Here is a 19445-nt window from a genome sequence, read left to right on the forward strand (position 1 = left end):
CCAGAGCCAGAGTTGCTCCCTTGATGAAGGTAACGATACCGCGGTTAGAACTGCTGGCTGTAACGATAGGGGCCAGGTTAACCAAGTCTGTATTGGAAAGCCTTGAAAAAGAAATTGAATATTTTTGCTGGAGCGACTCTTCTACTGTTATTTCGTGGATACGAAGACAAGAACCATGGGCACCATTTGTAGGGAATCGAATTGTAGAGATCCGTTCGTTAACTTCTATCGAGTCATGGAGATATGTGCCTGGAGATTTGAACCCAGCAGACTTACCATCCCGAGGCTGTTTTGCTAAAGATCTGTTTGAATTTAGATGGTGGGAGGGATGGCTTCTTCAACCGCAATCTCTGTGGGTACAAGAAAATCTAGAATGTGACGAACTAGAAGTAAACAGAGAGAGGAAAAGTAATGTGATTGCCTGCATATGCATTGATGGGACTGTTCGTTTAGTTCGTGTGAATACGGTTGGTGGAGAACTTCTTCGGCCTCTACAAAACATCTATCCCCTTGAATGCAGTGATGTCACCAAACTTCAAAGAAACTTTCCCGAAGAGGCGACTGCTAGTGTTGATGATAACTGTTCAGATGAAGATGGCGAGTACGAAAGTGATTGTGCGGGAGTGCAGTATAAAAGCAGAGTATCCGTAGACAAAGTGTCCGTTACGCGAAGTGGACGTTTAGTCAAAAGACCTAGTAGATTTAAGACATAGTTAAGTATTTCCAATCAGTAAAGTAGAGCTGATGTCTCTTTTGTCTCGTAAGAAACTTGTTAGCTTTTATACAGAAATTTCTTAGGTGGGAGGATGTTAGAGACATCGATAATCTGCATCCTATCTTTTGTCTTGACATAAGAGTTTTGTTTTGTTAAAATAAAAACAGTTGTTATTATTGATAATAACGTCAAATGTAATCTTGTTGTTTTGTTTTGTAGAAAATATATTTTAAAAGAAAAGTACGTTGCGTTTATATAAAAGAGAACCTGAGTTGGAGCTGTACGAGCGGGTAGCTCGCGTGGTTTCGACATAGAACAATACTAATCTGTCGGCAACCTTCTTACAGGAAATCTGTGGGCGTACTCAGCTACTGCAACGCGCACGTTGCCGTTAAAGTACCCGTAAACAAACACAGTTTTCGCATATTCAGCTGTATTGTAAATATTTGACATGATTCCGCAGTCTACGCATAAACGCACTTAAAATGCACTAAAATTTGAGTTAATCAATTGACATGCCAAAGACTGCCAAACCTCGACACAAACAAACCCTCAATTGTTGTCAAAGTCTACTAAACGCTGTAGCGTTAGAAAGAATTTTTGGATACATGTTTATCTGAACTTTTTTGCATAAAATATAATTTCCTATACATGGTTTACGTATGATGGCGGTTTAACCCCTGCCCTGCCACTGACGGCCTGCCTTTCCAACACGGTCCAGAATCCCGCCATAGTGACCGATGTCGTCCGGACCTCCCAACCACAGCTTGGCAGGCCGCAATGGATGTCGTTCCAAAAGATGAAGTCAATCGGACCATGAATAACGAAGTGGGGAGGAAAAATAGAAATTTCACTATACTTTCCAATTTTTACAGCGCCGCTACCGATTCTGCTCGCAGCCTTAAACCATATTATGGTACACCGCGGTGGATACCGCCCTAGAAGTTGGAGCCGATCGACTCAGCCATAACGACGCGGGATGTTACGTTATCACCTCACTTTCGAATTATCCGTTGCCGTGTCCCAAACCGCCCTAGGAGGGCAAAAATCAGTTACATTCTGGAAAGTCATAGAGATGCCCGAATTATAGGTTTCTCCGCTAAACGATCCCAATTTCGGAAAGTCCAAAATTTGTACGAAAATTCCGAAATTCGGATTGGGAATGACCAACATCCTGTATATAACTAATCGAGCCATTTTAGAAAGAAAGAACGTTTTTTACAATGTCGGCACACAAGATTTTTCTCTTTGAGTACCTCTATTCCCACCAAACCAGGACAGACTTGAGGACATTTACAAATGAACGTCGACCCGTACCATTTGCAGTATTTTATGCAGGCGTGGATTACCTGGCTCGAGTCTAGGTATACTCGCCCTGTAACTGATAATCTTAAACCACCTGTTTACATATAGATTGTTTCTCTTGTATTTTCGGATTTAATAAACTGTAGAACCTCAGCTTGATTTTGTGTAAAAGTATCGTCAGGAGTTAGATTCTCTCCAAAAAATTACAGTCACGAGCTTTCACCCTCCCAAGCTCCTCAAGTTTCAGCTTAGGCGTAGCGACCCTACGGCTCCATACCCCCTCAGGATGTTCATTGGCTTAGTAGCTCTGTATACTTGTCCCTAGAGACGCAGTACCCAACTTAATATTTGCAGGGCTCATTCAGGGATATTCAGACAGACATAAATTGCGTGGCGAACACTGAAAACATTCTAGTGCTTAGCAATCACTACGAATCCATTAAACTCATGAGTCCTCGTACTCCCAGTGTTTTTGTAAGATTATGTACTCCTAGTAGAGTCAGTGAAAAAAGACATACAGGGTCATTCGAAACCTTTCCAAAACTCTTTGAACTTTAGGGTTAGTTGACACCCGAACTTTTAAGTGCAGTGCATCGCCGTTTTGGACCCAGACATTAGATCGTTTCCCAATTTTCATTGGCATAACCTCGTCATCAAGAGATGGAGGGTGAATCCAGAGCTCAGAGCTAGCACTCCGAATCAACTCTCTCGGGGTTCGTGAAGGATGAGATACACAAGTCTGCCAGATATCCTCTTGCCAGCGAGCAAGGACCTAGCTTCTTTGCATCGATGGTGAAGGCAGACCTGAATCAGAAACCATATCCAGAATCTATGTATATTCATGCTCAAGCAGTTGCCGTTAGTAACCTCCGTTTAAGAATCAACGTTCGTTTTATAGGTTAAGATTAACTATATAGTCAAGTTTAAACCCACATTAAACTTAAACGGAAGACTACTACCGTTTAAACTACAAATTATAACCTAAACCTGTACGTGTTTCGCTTTTATTACATTTATAAAAATATTTATAAGAAATTTTGAGCACAATGGAGGATATAGTGGATGTTTATGAAAATATTCTAACGGATGACGAAGAAGACTTTTTGTTGAATAAAGACCTCGTCAACAAAGAAAATATTCAGGGAAAGACTGGATCATTTTCAAATATGGGATAATACAGAATTTTTGATCGATTACGATATTTTTTAATAAGAAACAGTTAAAAGGATCCCGTGTTTTGATTTCGGAAATGTTATTTACAAGAGAGAAAGAGAAAGCAAGACAAAATGTCGACCGAACATTCAATGGTATTGTTTACATCTAATCAGGGGAAGAGAGAAAATGCATTAGATCGGTGTCTGACCTGTTATTTGTTAGTAAAAATTGTAATTAAAGCTTAGTTTGTGCGGCGACTATTTTTCGAAAAATAATTGTTTTATAACATTACTTTCTTTCTTATTGTACCTATTAATTATTACTATTGTTAAATCATTAATGTTATATCTGTACTGTTATATGTTAAACATGCAATTTTTTACAGGTATTAACGAGTTTGTTAATTTAGTTCCACAAAGTGAATTTGATGTCGTTATGCTTACCGATACCTGGCTGAATGATAATATTGATTTACATACTACAGCGATTCCTGAATATATATTTTTTCATAAGGATAGATTAGGCGTCGATGCCTACGTAAAACATACGTCAAGAAGTTTTCTTTGATTTTATGGTAAGTGAACAACTTGAATATCTTTTTCTTTTAATCAAATTGTCATCTTTTACTTTGAAAAAATAAACCAGAGTCCTTCTCCGGGTTCAATTTTAGGTCCTTTACTTTTTATAATTTACACTGACTGCATTTTAGAGTCAGTTCAGCAATGTAAACCACAAGCTTGTGATGATGATACTCTCTGCTCTGGATGCAGACACAGTTGGGATTAGCATCCGCGAAATAAACTTCATTTGGCATATTTTTGAAACTGACGGAGAAACTACTGAGAATGATGAAACTGGGAGATAATAACGATATAAACTCGTTTCTTGCATCAAACAATCGAACTACTGTGTAACGTGGTTATTGGAGTTATGGCGTTATAGGGTTATAGAACTATGGGGTTAGGCGGTTGGGGGATTATATGTTTAAATATATTTTTATACGATTGCCTTGCAAAAGGGGGTTTTGCGCACGGAAAACACGTTCTGAAAATGGTATTTTGCACACGCCGTGTGCTAAACATTTTGCACACGGTTCATCTTTGCACACGCGTCTCCAGATTGTGATTTTTGTTTGATGTTGTCATCCAAATTATGCAATGTTTCAATTTTGCTGAGTTTCATAGCAACCGTCACGGCTCCTTTATTTTGTTGATTAGATACTTCAAAAATTGTTGAATTCCCGAAGTTTGGTGTGAAAATGTGTGATTCTGAAGAGATTTTACAGAAAGCAAGCGAAATATGTTCGGAACTGCTGCCCACAAAATCCAGAAGCAGGTATGAAGCTGAGTTAAGCCGATTTATGGACTGGCGACTAGCCAAAAATGTCCAAACTTTCTCAGAAAACGCAGTAATGGTGTATTTTGAAGAACTATCTAAGAAATATAAATCTTCGACGTTGTGGACGATTTTTTCGATGCTCAAGTCAACGTTAAGTGCCAATCACAACATAGATCTTGGAAGCTATAAAAAGTTGCAAGCGCTAATCAAACGAAAATCCGAAAACTACGTCCCAAAGAAGTCCCTAATCCTCACAGAAGATGATTTTTGCCGGTTTTTGACGAAAGCATCAGACGACAAATTATCAAGGCGGTGGTGGCAGTTGGACTATCTGGGGCATGTCGAAAAGAGGAATTATGTTACCTATCTCAAAATAGAAGACACCAAAGATTTCGACAGTGCTATGCTGATTAAACTGAAGAATACAAAAACAAAGGTACCAAGGTGTTTTACAATTACAGGAAACCTTTACACTATCTTAAAAAAGTACTGTGCTCTTTGTCCTCCTAATCTGAAGACAGGCAGGTTTTTTTTAAACTATCAAAACGGAAAATGTTCAAGCAAAACGTTGGCATCAACAAAATTGGAAACATGGCTAGGGAAATCGCCAAGTTTTTGATGCTAGAGAATCCAGAAAGTTACACGGGACATTGTTTTCGGCGTTCATCGGCCACAATTTTAGTCAATTCTGGCTCACAAGGAGAAGGTAAGTAGTCGGATTTTTGTAATTTTTGATATTTAAGGTACGTGTAGTTTGGACCTTGAATAAGAATTTTTCGAAGTAGTTCGACGCAACGTTCATAAATTACCGAGATCTGACAGTTAAATCCACTAGATGTGACGGATTCTTCAACTAGGAGCGTGGCCTAATTTGTAACGTTCGTGACTGACAGTCACAAGATCGCTGGTTCGAGTCCGTCGCGTGACATATATATTTTTTTCAAAACGCACCATATGGTTTTTTATTATTTTTTTCATCTCGAACATTATGAACAAACGAAATATTATAATAAATACTTATGCATATGTAGAAATATTCTTCAAATATTTCATTAAAATGCACAATTGGTTGATAAACAATATTTATTATGAATTAACAATAAAGTTTCTTTAAAAAAAACAAACGAGGTCAGGTAGGTTTTTTATTTTATATTTATGTTAGTATTTGAGATTTTACGCAGTGTGGTACGAGCCAAAATGGTAGCTATCATAAAAAAATGGGAAGCAGAAATTTTTTAAGCATTTAGCTTCCTTTCTTTTTCTTTTTTGATCTTGAAAATTATGAACAAACGAAATATTATGAGAACTGTATGTAGGAGTAGGAATATTGTTCAATTGTTTAATTAACATTTTGAGCTAGATTCTGTGGGTCGTCCACCATGTTTAAAAAAAACTGCTTACAGAACACAGTGCTCGGGAATAAAAAGTTTCGTTAAATTCCACAAAGGGTAGAGAAGCATCGAAACTATGTGATGAAAGAACAATCTTTCAAAATATTAACGAAATTTGCTTCAACGTTGATATTTTGAAAACAAAATGCGCCTGTAAAAACATAACATTTACGCGACATGCTAGATGCTTAAAAAATGTCTGCTGCCCATGTTTCTATGATAATTATCATTCTGGCTTATACTACACTGCGTAAAATGTCAAATACTAAAAATAAAATAAAAAACCTACCTGACCTCGTTTGTTTTTTTTTAAAGAAACTTTATTGTTAATTTATAATAAATATTGTTTATCAACCAATTGTGCATTTTAATGAAATATTTGAAGAATATTTCTACACATACATAAGTATTTATTATAATATTTCGTTTGTTCATAATGTTCGAGATGAAAAAAATAATAAAAAACCATATGGTGCGTTTTGAAAAAAAAAAAATATATGTCACGCTACGGACTTGAATCAGCGATCTCGTGACTGTCAGTCCCGAACGTTACAAATTAGTCCACGCTCCCAGTTGAAGAATCCGTCACATCTAGTGGATTTAACTGTCAGGTAAAACTTCAAAATCGATTATCTCGGTAATTTATTAACGTTGCGTCGAACTACTTCGGAAAATTCTTATTCAAGGTCCAAACTACACGTACTATAAATATCAAAAATTACAAAAATCCGACTACCTTACCTTCTTGTCAAATCTGCTTGTCCTCAAACGCCATGGAGGGTGGAAATCCAGTACAGTTGTCGAAGGCTACGTTGATGACTGTTTGAGAAATAAAATGGAAGTTTCGAAAAAGATAGAATCTTCAGTGTCTTCTGCTGCCACAGAACCAGAACAACGATCGTCTACTGGAATACAACAAGAAAACAACGACCGCACGCTGAAAAACTGCACTAAAAACATGACACCAAAAATATTCTCTATTACCGAAAACAAGGTGCACAATAATACTGCTTTTCCCAGCGTAACCTTGAAGGAATGTTCAAATGTTACCATAAATATTAAATATTAGTTTCTTTTGTTAATGCGTTAGCAATTTTCTTAATAAAAACGATTTAAATTAAAATTTGATTTTTGCGGTCTCTGTGTGCAGTCGTATAAAAAGTATCGTAAAAAACTCGTTTGAAAGCCTCTTTGCAACTCACTCGACTTGTGGACCTCGCCTTCGGCTCGGTCTACCAATATGTCTCGCTCGTGTGCAAAGTATCGTTTTCAAACCTTGTTGTTTAATATACTATTTGTTTATAGAGCCCTGATATATCCCGCGATGACAGATCAAGTCAAACTACTATTGTGGGTGCACGGCTCCCTTTACAGAATCGTTGTGTGTAATTAGGCTTGACAGCTTGGGTTATGAGGTTATATGAGATTATTGGTAAATTCTGATGTGATAGGGTTAAATGCATCACGGAGTCGGATTCAGCGACTGCGAAAACATGTGGTAGAAAAACATGTTTTTTCATTCATAAAACGGAAAATACTCATTTTGTTTGACAAGTTCTACTTAATTTTTAAGAGATAAAAGTACGTTACAAATTATTTTTCTGGGTACACCACGTACATATTAAATGTAGGAAAAGATCGCTTAGTTATGTGCTGTTTAACTGACATGATGTATTATTGCGTTCCATGGATAAAATCAATTACTGTGTTTCAAATCATTTCTTTGTAGACAAATGCCGTATCGTGTGGATGCTGTATATCGATACATTTGAAAGATTATTTTATCCCGTCAAATATTCGTCAAAACTTTACAAACGGCACGCTCTTTGGACTATTCGACAAGTGAGTGTTATTTGGTACACCTATATTAGACTGCTTAGGAGACGATATATAACTCATTAATGAAAACGAAAATTTTGCCCGAATGTACACCACTAGCAACTTCAAGCAAGCGGTTGGCCTGTGGACAATTGGTAAGTACACACGTATTTCAATGTTAAGTATAAACTACTTTGGTGTTTTATGAAATATTATGTATGCTTTTTTTAATATAATTTATTCACTGAAAACATCTTCAAAAATAATCTAGTAGGTATCGTAAGGGGGAACGCCATATTTGTAGTAAATGGCCTCCCATTCATGGTAGTTTGGTTCCCTGGGGTGGAATTTAACTTCAGAATAGGATCCTATGTCCAAGTACGCGAAATCGGTAACGTTAACTTTCGGCCAAATGATATTTTCTAGTAGTGTATCTTCTTCGGGAGTTGGATCCCTATACAACGAGGAAATCATTTAGAAATTTATCATCGAAGTTGATTAATCAATTCATGAAATTACTTACAATGTTTTGGCGAAGTTAGTGAAGAAGGTGATAAACCTCTTGAAGACTGTTTGGTCCTGTTCAGGGAATTTGGTGATGTCTGTTGTATTCAGTCCTACATAGTTGCGTCTGAAAATGTAGGATAGCTCTTCTCCGTGTCTTACAGTGTCCGAGAAACCTTCAACTGAAGCAAAGTATTTGCTGTATTTAATTATTTTTCCATATCTGTATCACAGTGTGAGTTACATGCATAGCTGTGACTTAAGAATGATTTTTAAGTGTTACCTGGGAAAATTGTTGGATATTCAAAAATTACATAAGTACTAGACAATCGATAGATAGTAGTGAGTTAAATAGAAATCGTTATGTTATTGATTGATTGACGGTGATGTCTAGAAAAGAAGTCCAAATCAATGAACTGAAGGATAATGAAGAAATTACATACTCCCAACCGACAAAGAAAATGCGTCTGTCGTCTTGGACACGACAGAGTATATATCCAAAATGGAGAACCTACTAGAGAACTAGGTAACATTTCCAAGGAACAACATAAGGATCTTATTTCCAGTGATTCAAGAATTTCACGCTCTTCCAATGATCCAGCAGCCAAAAGACAAATAATGGGTTAAAAACTTTGAAGATTTTAGGAAAAAACCTTTAAGGTCATAGTGAGTTTTGACGTGACGTCATTGTTCACAATAGTTTCAAAAATTTTTGGAAAAATTAAATCGTAGCTTCTGCGCAGAAGACAAAGGCGTACACCGGATGATATATACAATAGGATACAGTTTTCCCAATAAACTAAAGGAGCAGCTATTAGTTCACTTTTGTCCAAAACTCTAGCGAGATGGAAGCTTTAGGGAAAACAGCATCTTCAAATCCAAAGCGTTTGTTCAGATATGTTGACGATATATTTATCTGGTCCCAACATAAAAATATTTCCACTGCACCACATAGCTTCACCATGGACATGGAAGAAAATGGTACCCTGCCGTTCTCAGATGTATCCGTCAAAAGAAAACGCACACGGATAAATATCTGAACGCTGAGTCGTATCATTACTCAGCCCAGAAACAAGGTTTTGTCAACACATTAGTATATCGAGCACGTGCCATCTACGAGCCGAACACTTACCAAGAACTACGACACTTACAATTTGCTCGTTGAAGAAATTGACACATAAACAAGACTATTGAACGAGTCATCAGTACATTTAACAACAAGAAAAACGAGGAATATCTAGCAACGGTTTATGTGCCCTATATACTGTACTGACAAGGTATGCTTTATCTTCATCACTTCTCTATCCAATCTTGGATCTACTCCAAGGTCAAAGGTATATACAGCATCCCGTGTACATGTGGACAAGTAAACATTGGAAAACGTCAGTGAGAGGTTAAAGCAGCACAAGTGTCACTTGAAGAGTAGTAGCTTCGAAGTCTGCAGTTGAGGAGTGTAGAACACGTCACCGCCATAACTGATATCATACTTCTGGTAACAAACAATACACGGACACGATAGATATCCACAAGAATTGAAATAATTTCAATTACAAAAATTAAAAACCAGACGACTCTTACGGTTATTTTTATTTTAATAAGTTTTCGGGTGTTTCTGAACATATAGATATTACCTGGTTCTTGTACGTATCCCGCGATGACTCCACTGTAGGAAAACTTGTAGAAGTAGACAGTCGAGAAAGACGACTGAATCGTAGCGTGTTTGATGATGGATCGAATGAAAGATTGATCACTAAAATACTGAAACATTGTTAAAGCTAAGAAATATAATAATCTTTTAACAAGAAATCACTTACGCTGATAAGTTTCAAATTGTCTTCCGCAAAAGTACCGTCGCCAACATAGAACTGGTTTATATCCCTGGCAGCGAACTCCCTAGTGCTTTCTTGAGTGATGTGCATGTCGTGTGGGACCAAGAGAGAATTATTTTTGTCGAATTCGGTAGCAAGGTAAGCGAGGTTCTCTGCACCTGCGAATTTCAATAACAAAATTGGTTAATGAATTTTCGAGAAAAAGTACCTAAACTCGAAATAAATTGTATGAACAAGTTTTGTTTAATTTAACGTACCCAATGTAATGAGAGAAATGTTGTACTAATAAGGTCGACAAGTCACTAGAAAAAACTTTTAAGATATACGACATTACATTTTTTAATAAAACTTAGTTATTTTAGCAATTTTATTTTTATTTACAATATTGTATTTAAATTCAAGCTCTCAATTAGTGGATTCAATCTAGATGGATCTTCAGAAAATTTTATACATAAATGCCATATTTGAAGAGTATCAACCATTATCAAGAACTGTTTAATATAGAGGCACACTTACTGTCATGGTAAAAGTAGGACTCTTCACTGTTAAAGCCGATTAGAAGTGGTACTTTATTAAAATCTCCTTTTCTGAGAATCTCAAGCATTCTCTCGGTAATGAAAGCACCTTCGTGATCATGCTCTATAACTGGAGCGTAGTAGAATCCTTGCTGAATTTGCTGATATTGAGCATTTTCCTAAAAAAAACTCATTACAAATTTTCAACAAATACGTTACAAGCACAAAAATTTTCCTTACGTTACTAGCCTGGGTGTGTGACGCAGCGTCAATATCCTTCGCTGGAAGATTCAAAAGGTAATCGAGAAGCTCGCTGGAAGAAGCGTTTGCAATGTCTGGATTGATATAGCCAGCAGTTTGATAAGTGATTTGGATTTGGTTTCTCTGGTAGGCCCAAGCGCTTAGAGGAGAACCACTTTCGCCTATTGCTGCTCTGAACAAACCTAGAAAAAAAACAAGATATATAAGATTTATCAATACTTTACTTTTAATAGTTCACCTTTCGAGAGAGGGCTCAAGATCTGATAGCCAACTGAGGCTGATCCAGCACTTTCACCGAAAATAGTTACTTTGGTTGGGTCGCCACCGAAGTATTCGATGTTTTTTTGGACCCAGTGCAGAGCCAGATTTTGGTCCTTCAAGCCCGCATTTCCAGGAATCGCATCATCACCAGTGGAGAAGAAACCTTCAAGAAAAAATATGAATGTCTAAAAACATTATAAAAATAGGTTGTCTTATTTTCAGAATATCAGTCAGGTCTGATTTGCAATATATTTGATCTGTCTTTTCGTAAGCTTGTGGATGTTGTTTACAAACAATTTTCTGTTGCAGCTCCTAACCAGCTCTATATTACAGGAATTACTTCATTCCCAATTCTAAATTTAATGAACCCTGCAAATATTCGCCAATGTTTCGAATCTAAAGATTTTCCATGGATAAGTAACAGGATCAGAACTAGGATCAAGTTCCTGGCTAGTACGAATTATGACCCCAAGCATTACTATCACTCTATTGCATATACGTTCAATAGCATATTCTAAAGTCCTACATTTTCATAAGCAAGATTTTTCTGTACAATACATTTCCGCAGATAAAATTCTGTTTATTCCCTACTTTACTGGAATAGTCACTTACCGAAAGGTCCGACTCTGTAATTGAAGGTTACAAGAATAACTCCATAATCCATGAAATGATGTGGTCCGTAGTTAATTTCTGCCGAAGATCCTTCAACGAATCCTCCTCCATAGATGAAGAACATAACTGGTAGACCAGCTCCAGAAGAAGGTTCCTGAAAAAATTAAATGCTATTCGTTGGAAAACGCATCACTTGAGAACTTCTGGACCGATTTGACTAATTTTTTTAAATGTTCGTAATAGTCCGGATAAGGTTTTTAGTGAAGAAAAAAAAAATAGAAAAGTTGGAATATTCGGGAAAAACTGAAAATGCTTATCACAAACAAATTTGTTAAAATTTGGACAGGACGTCTGTTGGGTCAGCTAGTTGACAATAAAAGCTAGTATAAAAGTTTTAAATTGTTCAATATTTTTAAAATGGCAAAGAAATGCTACGACGATTTCGTTAAATCTTAAAATTTCTAAACGATATATCAAAAGACATTTATATATACATAATTGTCTATCTCCGGGCAGAATTTGCCTCTTGAAGTTAAGTGTTGAAAATGAATTTTTCGATTATCTTGGCTTACCGTAGGGGTGAATACGTTGATGAAGAGACAATCCTCACTTTCATCATCAGAATCATTTGGAACTTGGTAACAAATATTTTTTTCGTAGGTTGCATCCACAACGTCGTCCCAAGGTTCGAGGGGAACGGGAGCCTGAAAAAAATTTTAATTTCAAGTCTAAAACGTGTTTCCAATAATATACAGTGTGTCCCAGAATAACGTATACAACGGAAGACCACAGATTCGTGGACTCAAAATAGGCAGATTTAGGATAATTCACCTATATCCCAAATCGCTCCGCTTGGGCGCTAGATGGCCTTAAAGTTAGTGAAAAATTTTTGAGTCGTATAAACAATTCAAATACCTATTAATCGATTTTGATAATTTTTGGGGTGTGAACTTTTGTTTTCGATCTACACATTTTGGTGTTATACAGTGTTTTTTAAAACCTACAACTCCTACAAAATTGATGTGTGGTGATAATATCCGTTCATAACTTTTTCAATACATACCTACACATACTACGAATTAGAGTTATTTAAAACATGTCTAATTTTATTGAGATAATTTGTAAAAACAATGAAATATAATTTAAAATGCTGGAGATAAAGGTAACAATGTTGATGTTATTAATTTTAGTACCATTTATTATAAAAACTGTTCAAAATGACCACAGTTGTTTCTACAACAAGGGTTAATTCGGCGAAGGAAGTTAAAGCAAAGAGTGTCCTTTGCAGTTCTTGAAGGCAATTTGGATATGCTTCCACAACTCTTCTTCAGTGTTAGATGTGGAAGCATACACTGTTGTTTTCAGAGTGCCCCAAAGATAATAGTCGTCAGGTGTTAAGTCTGGTGAACGTACAGGCCAGTTAACAGGAGCATTATCCCTTCTACCGATCCATTGACGAGAAGAACATTGTTGTTAAAATTTTATGAACTTCACTAGATTAAAAACAATTGTAACTATAGTCAACATTTTTTAAAAAAACAATTTTTCAGTCAATTTTTAACATTTAACAACTAATAAAGTACAAAGGAGCCATGCCTTTCAATGAATGCCTTGACAGGCGTTCAAAAACAAGGCGTTGAAGAAAAGAGGAAGCTGTCAATGTTTTTTTGAACATGACTGGAGATTTTCAGTTCGCAATCAAGAGTTGAGTTTCTTGCAGTTATTTGCGTAGTCTGACTGGAGATTTTTACATGGGCGTAGCCACCCCAGATAGCCCGGTGCTCACTCCAGAAAAAAAGAAGAAAATTGTAACTGAATATTTTTTAAATATGTGCAATAAAATATTTTTCATTCCAAATTTCTTATTATATTTACCCCAATTTGTACAGAAATTCCATATAAATTGTGCTTATGTTCTTATTCATTAATAAAACACAGCCCCTCAAATAGAAAAAAGTATCGGATCTGGTATTCAGACCCATGCATTTCCATGTATCTTTTTCCGCTGAATCCGAATCTGCTTTCAGATTTGGCCCAACGGGTCTGAATTTTCGGGAAAATTCAAACAAACGGGTCAAAATTCACAAAAAACGTCCAATGAGTTCGTTTAGTCCTTCTATTTTTCGTTTCTCTTTTTATCAACCAACAAGAATCAGCCATCATGTTGTGATCCCATTTTCCTTGATATCGCTGTTATATAACCTTCATATCCTGATGAGATCGTTCGCCTTGTTCTTCGGTATAATCTCTAAGATTTTCAGGAAACCAATCCAGATGTGAATGAAGGCAGCGCAACTTGTAGTCCATCAAACATCCCAGGTCTTGGAAGTCTTTTATCATTTTTGTTACAATTTCTTCCTATTTAGGACTCTTGTTGTTTCCTAAAAAATTTGTCGCTACAACTTTAAAACTAGTCCAAGCACTCTTGTCAACGCTACTCATTGTAGTGATGAATGTTGCATCCTTGAACAATGTCCGAATCTGAGGTCCATCGAATACACCTTCTTTCAATTTCGCCTCAGAAATATTCGGAAATTTTCGCCCTTTATACAGGGCGTCTCATAATTGGCTGCCAACCCTGAACAGGCCGATTCTATGATCAAAACTAAGTAAAAAAGTTCATATGAACATGGGTCCGGAAATGCTTCCTAAGGGCACAGGGACCCATTGAAGAGGGAGGAATGGAATTATTTTTTTTGCAATATCTCTCAATCGCGTTGTGATAAATGAATGAAATTTGGTATACACAGATAAATTTTGATGAGCAATTTGATGGACTAATCCATTTATTTCCACAAGGTCCATTGGGGTGGGTACGGGGGGCTCTTGGTACTTTGCGTGTGTAACTTTTTCATCTTTGACATTTTAACAAATTGGACAGCAAATTCCGTTTTCCCGAACTGTTTTACGTTAAAAAGGTACTCTTGTTTCAAATCGTTATCTTTAACGGTTTCTGAGAAAATCGCTCTTGAATTAATCCCACTTTGGTCAATTTCATAGTAATTTAAACAAAAAATAATAATAATAATTTAATACGTAATCAGTAGTACACATTATTGATGTAGAACAATTATGATATGATGATTTGTTTATGGCTTTTGCGATGGTAATGCTGCGCGGCAGAACGCGAGTACGGCAGAAGGTTTCCAAACAGAAGGCTGACATCAAGGAGGACATTCCTCACTGTATTCCGCAATTTAGCTGCAACCGTCACTATTCGAAGGTATCAATAAGATGGAAACTTAATTTTGATAACAAACAATAAGCTATTTTAAAAACTGTTCAAAAAACCCTCCACCTTTGGTTGTTAAAAAGAGAAACGAAAAATAGAGCGACTAAACGAAAGCGAGCCCTTTGCATAGATCCTTTGAAGAAAAGAGAACACGTTATAGCAACAAAAATAAGAATGATTTGTAGATATCGTTTTCTTTTGTTTAGAAAGTAGAGTATTCTACAAGTTTTATTGCATTTTCAATCTTCTAGGCTGTTATCTCATCTCTCAGTAGAAAAAGTAGATAGATAGATGGGTGGATGAGTAGGTTTTATAAGAATAAGGTACAGGTGGATGAATAAATATGCGTATTCATTCATGAACGACTGGATAGAAAGATGTATGAATTCATAAATGGGTGGGTGGATAAAAAGATGGATCCAGAACTCTGCAAAACGAATTATGCCATGAAAATGGCGTTTTTAAGCATTTTGATCTATTTTCTGTTTTTGAATGAAATTGGACCAGCTTGTCTGACTCTATGATGATAAATTGGAATTAAACGAGTGAAAAATCATACGTCTAGTGAGCTGGTAGAATAATTTGATTTTTTTATAACTTTCGTCGATCGTAAATGACGTTTTTTGTGAATTTTGACCTGTTTTTTTAATTTTCCCGAAAACTCAGACCCGTTGGGCCAAATCTGAAGACAGATTAGGATTCAGCGGAAAAAAATACATGGAAATACAAGGATCTGAATACCAGATCCGATACTGTTTTTTTTTGTGAGGTTGTGTAATTAAATTTATTCGTACAAAATTGTTGTATTGTTAAAAGAGAAATCGAATTGAATTCAGTTTGAATTAATATAAAGAATATAGAAAATATGAATGTCTACACATTTTTAATGGAATTGAAATTTTTGTCTTCTAGTCTCTATATTACTTTTATAAAGTCATTGTAGATGAGAAATTCATCGTCTGTCCCTTCTGCGATTCATCTGAATATAATTAAAAATATAACATAAACCTAATCAATAATTTTTTCAAAATTTTTAACTTAACCGTACTTTCACAAAGTGTAATCGCCGCACATAAATGAAGTTAAAATCATTTTAATGTCAAACGGGAATACGGTCCAATAGAAAAAAGTTAGTAAGGAATTGAGTATAGCTAGCTGATTGGTTGAATTAAGTGTATCGCGCTATAGTCAAAGTTCTGTGAATGAAGTATTAGTCCGCACTAGCTTTATCTCTCTCGTACACGTATGTGCGATTGCCATTTATTTGGTAAAATGCAGGTTGGGTGAGTCCAGTGGTTTGTAAGGTCTATGTCCCCATTCAAAATTATACCCTGTATATCAAAACAAAATATTGTATGGATATTCTAATAAGAGTCGTATTATTGTTTCAGATAATGGACATGTGATGAATATCTAAAATAGATCTATGGATCTCAGAACCAAGAACGGATAAAAAAACAGATAGGGATCCAAATTGTAATCCGAACGTATAAAACAAGGAAAATATCTGTTTGCTGTTTGTGTTTGATTATTTTTATCTAGTACCTATTACTCATTAATAACATTTAAGATTATTTCAAGATAAATAATTACATTAGTTTTCTTCTTGTTTTATTATTCAATTATTCGACGAAGATGAAAATTAATAAATAACGAAGCAGATATATCTCAAATGTTTTATCTAATAGTAAGATACCTACCTGAATCTAAGTAGGTACCTACCAGAAATGACAAGGCAATTTCTTTATCGGCAAGATATTTATAAGAGATAAGCAATGTTCAAATTGCTTTCTTAACTCTATCTAAATATTTATTCATCCGAAATATTGATTTTTATTGCTTTAGACAGCTTTTGAATTGATAGAAACAAGAATAAGAGTAGTTGTCGGGGAAGTTTTGCTTTCAATCTACACATTTTGGTGTTATACATAGTGTTTTTTAAAACCTACAACAAGATTGATGTATGATAATAATATCCGTTCATAACTTTTTCCTCTTTTGGGCAATAATGACAACTATTTTTTTTTAATGTCTACACTATCCTGCCACCCATATTATAATACTTAACAAAGTGCTAGTAGGTACTGATTTTGTAGATTGACTGTAATTTCAGTCTGATCTTTAAGTCATTGTGCCTTAATGAGTGTTTACGACGATAAGATATACCACCTTTTATGGATACACACATACGACGAATTAGTTATATTTTATTCAAATAATTAGAAAAACAATCAAATACAACGCATTGATAGCATTATTGGCTCTATTATTCTACCCAATGAGGAATTTTATTTAAAATTTTTGCAAAACACTTTACCCGAGTTGTTGGAAGGTGTACCGTTATTACGCAGAGCTAACATGTGGCTTATGCATGATGGAGCTCCATCACATTTCACTGTAAATGTCCGGTAGTATCTGAACCAATGATTCCATTGATTGACCTGTACGTTCACCAGACTCAACACCATGCGAAAATTATCTTTGGGGCAATCTGAAAACAACAGTGTATGCTTCCACATCTAACACTGAGAAGAGTTGCGGAGGAATTTCCAAGTTGCTATAAATGTTTTTATAGTAAGATGTAGGTACTAAATTTAATATCAACTTTGTTACTTTTATCTCCAGCATTTTTTATTGTATTTGATTGTTTTTACAAATTATCTCAATAAAATTAGGCATGTTGTAAATAACTCTAATTCGTCGTGTATCTACATCGAAAAATAAAATAACATGTGGTATATCTTATCGTAGTAAATACACATTAAGAATTGGCAGGTACAATTACTTAAAGATCAAACTGAAATTACAGTTAACCTACAAAATCAGTGCCTACTAGCGAGTTAAGTGTTGCAATATGGGTGACAAGATAATATGATGTGATTTTTTTGTACCATAGTCGCTCATTTAATCAAAATTCTACAAGAGTCCTAAAAACTTTCAAATAGTATCACCTATCAAATAAAAAATATTTGTCATTATTGTCCGAAAGAGGAAAAAATTATGAACGGATATTATCACCATACATCAATTTTGTAAGAATTGTAAGTTTTTAAAAAACACCCTGTAGAACACCAAAATGTGTAGATTGATAGCAAAAGTAAAGAACGCTTCTGTATCATTAAATTAAAGCTTGTTTTTTTTAAAGATTTCTTCGGTTAAATTCCTTATCTATGTTACTGTTTGTTTAATTAAAAGACTGCATGATTAATGATTATTAATAATTATTGGAAGAAAGCCTACGATTCAAAAACATGGAAATAAACATAAGTATATTGAAAGTTTTTAATAAAAAACAAGTTAAGTTTTCAAGAAGATACTCAAAGTTTAATTTAGTTTTGTTAGTAGAAGTAAACACATATAATTAATTAATAAAAATACTGAAGAAATAATAAATGTTAATGATGATTGTTAAGTATAATAGCATGTTTATATTTCACATTGCAATAGCAAAATTATGGCTTTTTTAAGTTTTAGAAATTTTTCGATATTTCGAGAATTCCCGGGCATTCCTAGTCGAGAATTCTTGAGTCACGAGAAAAAAAGTAGGCCGAGAAATTAGAAATCGTACACGCCACTCAGTTGACATCTTCATTCTAAGAGCAGCACGATTCTTTACTGCCGAATTTAGAACGCACTTACAAATCAAAGACCGAGTGCTTACCTGGAATCTTAGAGCGTCTATGGGGGGTTGGGCATAAGGGATACCTTGAAACGAGTAAAACGGGGTATTATTGATAGTGGTAAGAGCTTTCCCCTTTATTTTTCCATCTGAAATCTCTATGGTTATCTCTTCATCAGCGTACTGAAACAGCGATAATATTTTTTTTTGACAACGTATGATTCAGGTACGTACCAAAGGTCCGAAGAAAAGGGCTGAGATCAGCAGTATTTTTAAATCAGCGAGAATCATGGTGCACAGATCGAACAAATCAGTGCACACTGAAAAAACTTGGTGGTACTGTTGAAATCTAATGAGGAACTTTATTTATATCGACTTTGGTAAGGATATTTTTCCATAAGTTGAGTGTTGACTGTTGATATTGTATCAGAGAGAATTCTACTCGAGTATGTTTCTCAATAGTACTTGTAATTCTTTTTTTAGGTAATCTTTGGATGGATCACTTTGAAAGTATTTGGTTTTTCTATCTGGTGGCTCCTTAAATATAAAAATCTCGAACATGAATATACATGTTTATGTTTTAATATAGAAATTCTATAGAATTATGAACAATTTCATTAAAAGTGCACTGGAAGTGGATTAGTCATAGAAAATTAAACATTAATTTTTCTAATTACTTTTTTCTAAAACGACATTCAAAAATAACTTTAATTGTCATAAGGTAATATTTTTTTCAACATAAATCGGTATAAATGGAAACGTAAATATTAACATGTACTACAAGTAATTTTATAAGCTAGACGGTTGCTACTTTAAAGCAAATTCTACATAGAGAAAGCATCACGTGTTAAAAAGTGTAGACGCTGTAAAGAGAAAGGGCATAGTTTAGG

At 35.2% G+C, this 19445-nt stretch overlaps 1 protein-coding gene and 1 long non-coding RNA gene across 2 annotated transcripts; one reads left to right on the forward strand and one right to left on the reverse strand.

The window, feature by feature from the left end:
* The first annotated feature begins 3602 nt into the window (after positions 1-3602).
* On the forward strand, positions 3603-16489 carry LOC108915503. Its single transcript, XR_001964728.1, has 3 exons — positions 3603-3749; positions 7634-7877; positions 16328-16489. It is a non-coding gene; the product is annotated as an uncharacterized LOC108915503 (long non-coding RNA).
* LOC108915502 (venom carboxylesterase-6) lies at positions 7923-18908 on the reverse strand. The gene is made up of 11 exons (XM_018721552.1): positions 18790-18908; positions 18598-18738; positions 12277-12408; positions 11705-11858; positions 11070-11255; positions 10811-11013; positions 10572-10749; positions 10041-10213; positions 9858-9984; positions 8246-8408; positions 7923-8176 (listed from the first exon to the last, which is right to left on the reverse strand). The coding sequence occupies exons 1-11, from the start codon at positions 18844-18846 to the stop codon at positions 7990-7992; spliced, it is 1701 nt and encodes a 566-aa protein (XP_018577068.1). The 5' UTR covers positions 18847-18908; the 3' UTR covers positions 7923-7989.
* Between the last annotated feature and the right edge of the window lie 537 nt (positions 18909-19445).

Source organism: Anoplophora glabripennis, unplaced genomic scaffold (genome assembly GCF_000390285.2).
Source record: "Anoplophora glabripennis isolate ALB-LARVAE unplaced genomic scaffold, Agla_2.0 scaffold1452, whole genome shotgun sequence".
In the NCBI taxonomy this organism is placed as follows: Eukaryota; Metazoa; Arthropoda; class Insecta; order Coleoptera; family Cerambycidae; genus Anoplophora; species Anoplophora glabripennis.

Bases quoted from the DNA above. Each gene is read 5' to 3' on its own strand.
- LOC108915502 (XM_018721552.1), bottom strand. From the start codon at position 18,846: ATGATTCTCGCTGATTTAAAAATACTGCTGATCTCAGCCCTTTTCTTC. The intron at 12,409-18,597 runs GTAAGCACTCGG...AATTTTTTTCAG, and splicing joins TAGACGCTCTAAGATTCCAG to GCTCCCGTTCCCCTCGAACC. The intron at 9,985-10,040 runs GTAAGTGATTTC...ACAATGTTTCAG, and splicing joins ACAATTTGAAACTTATCAGC to TATTTTAGTGATCAATCTTT.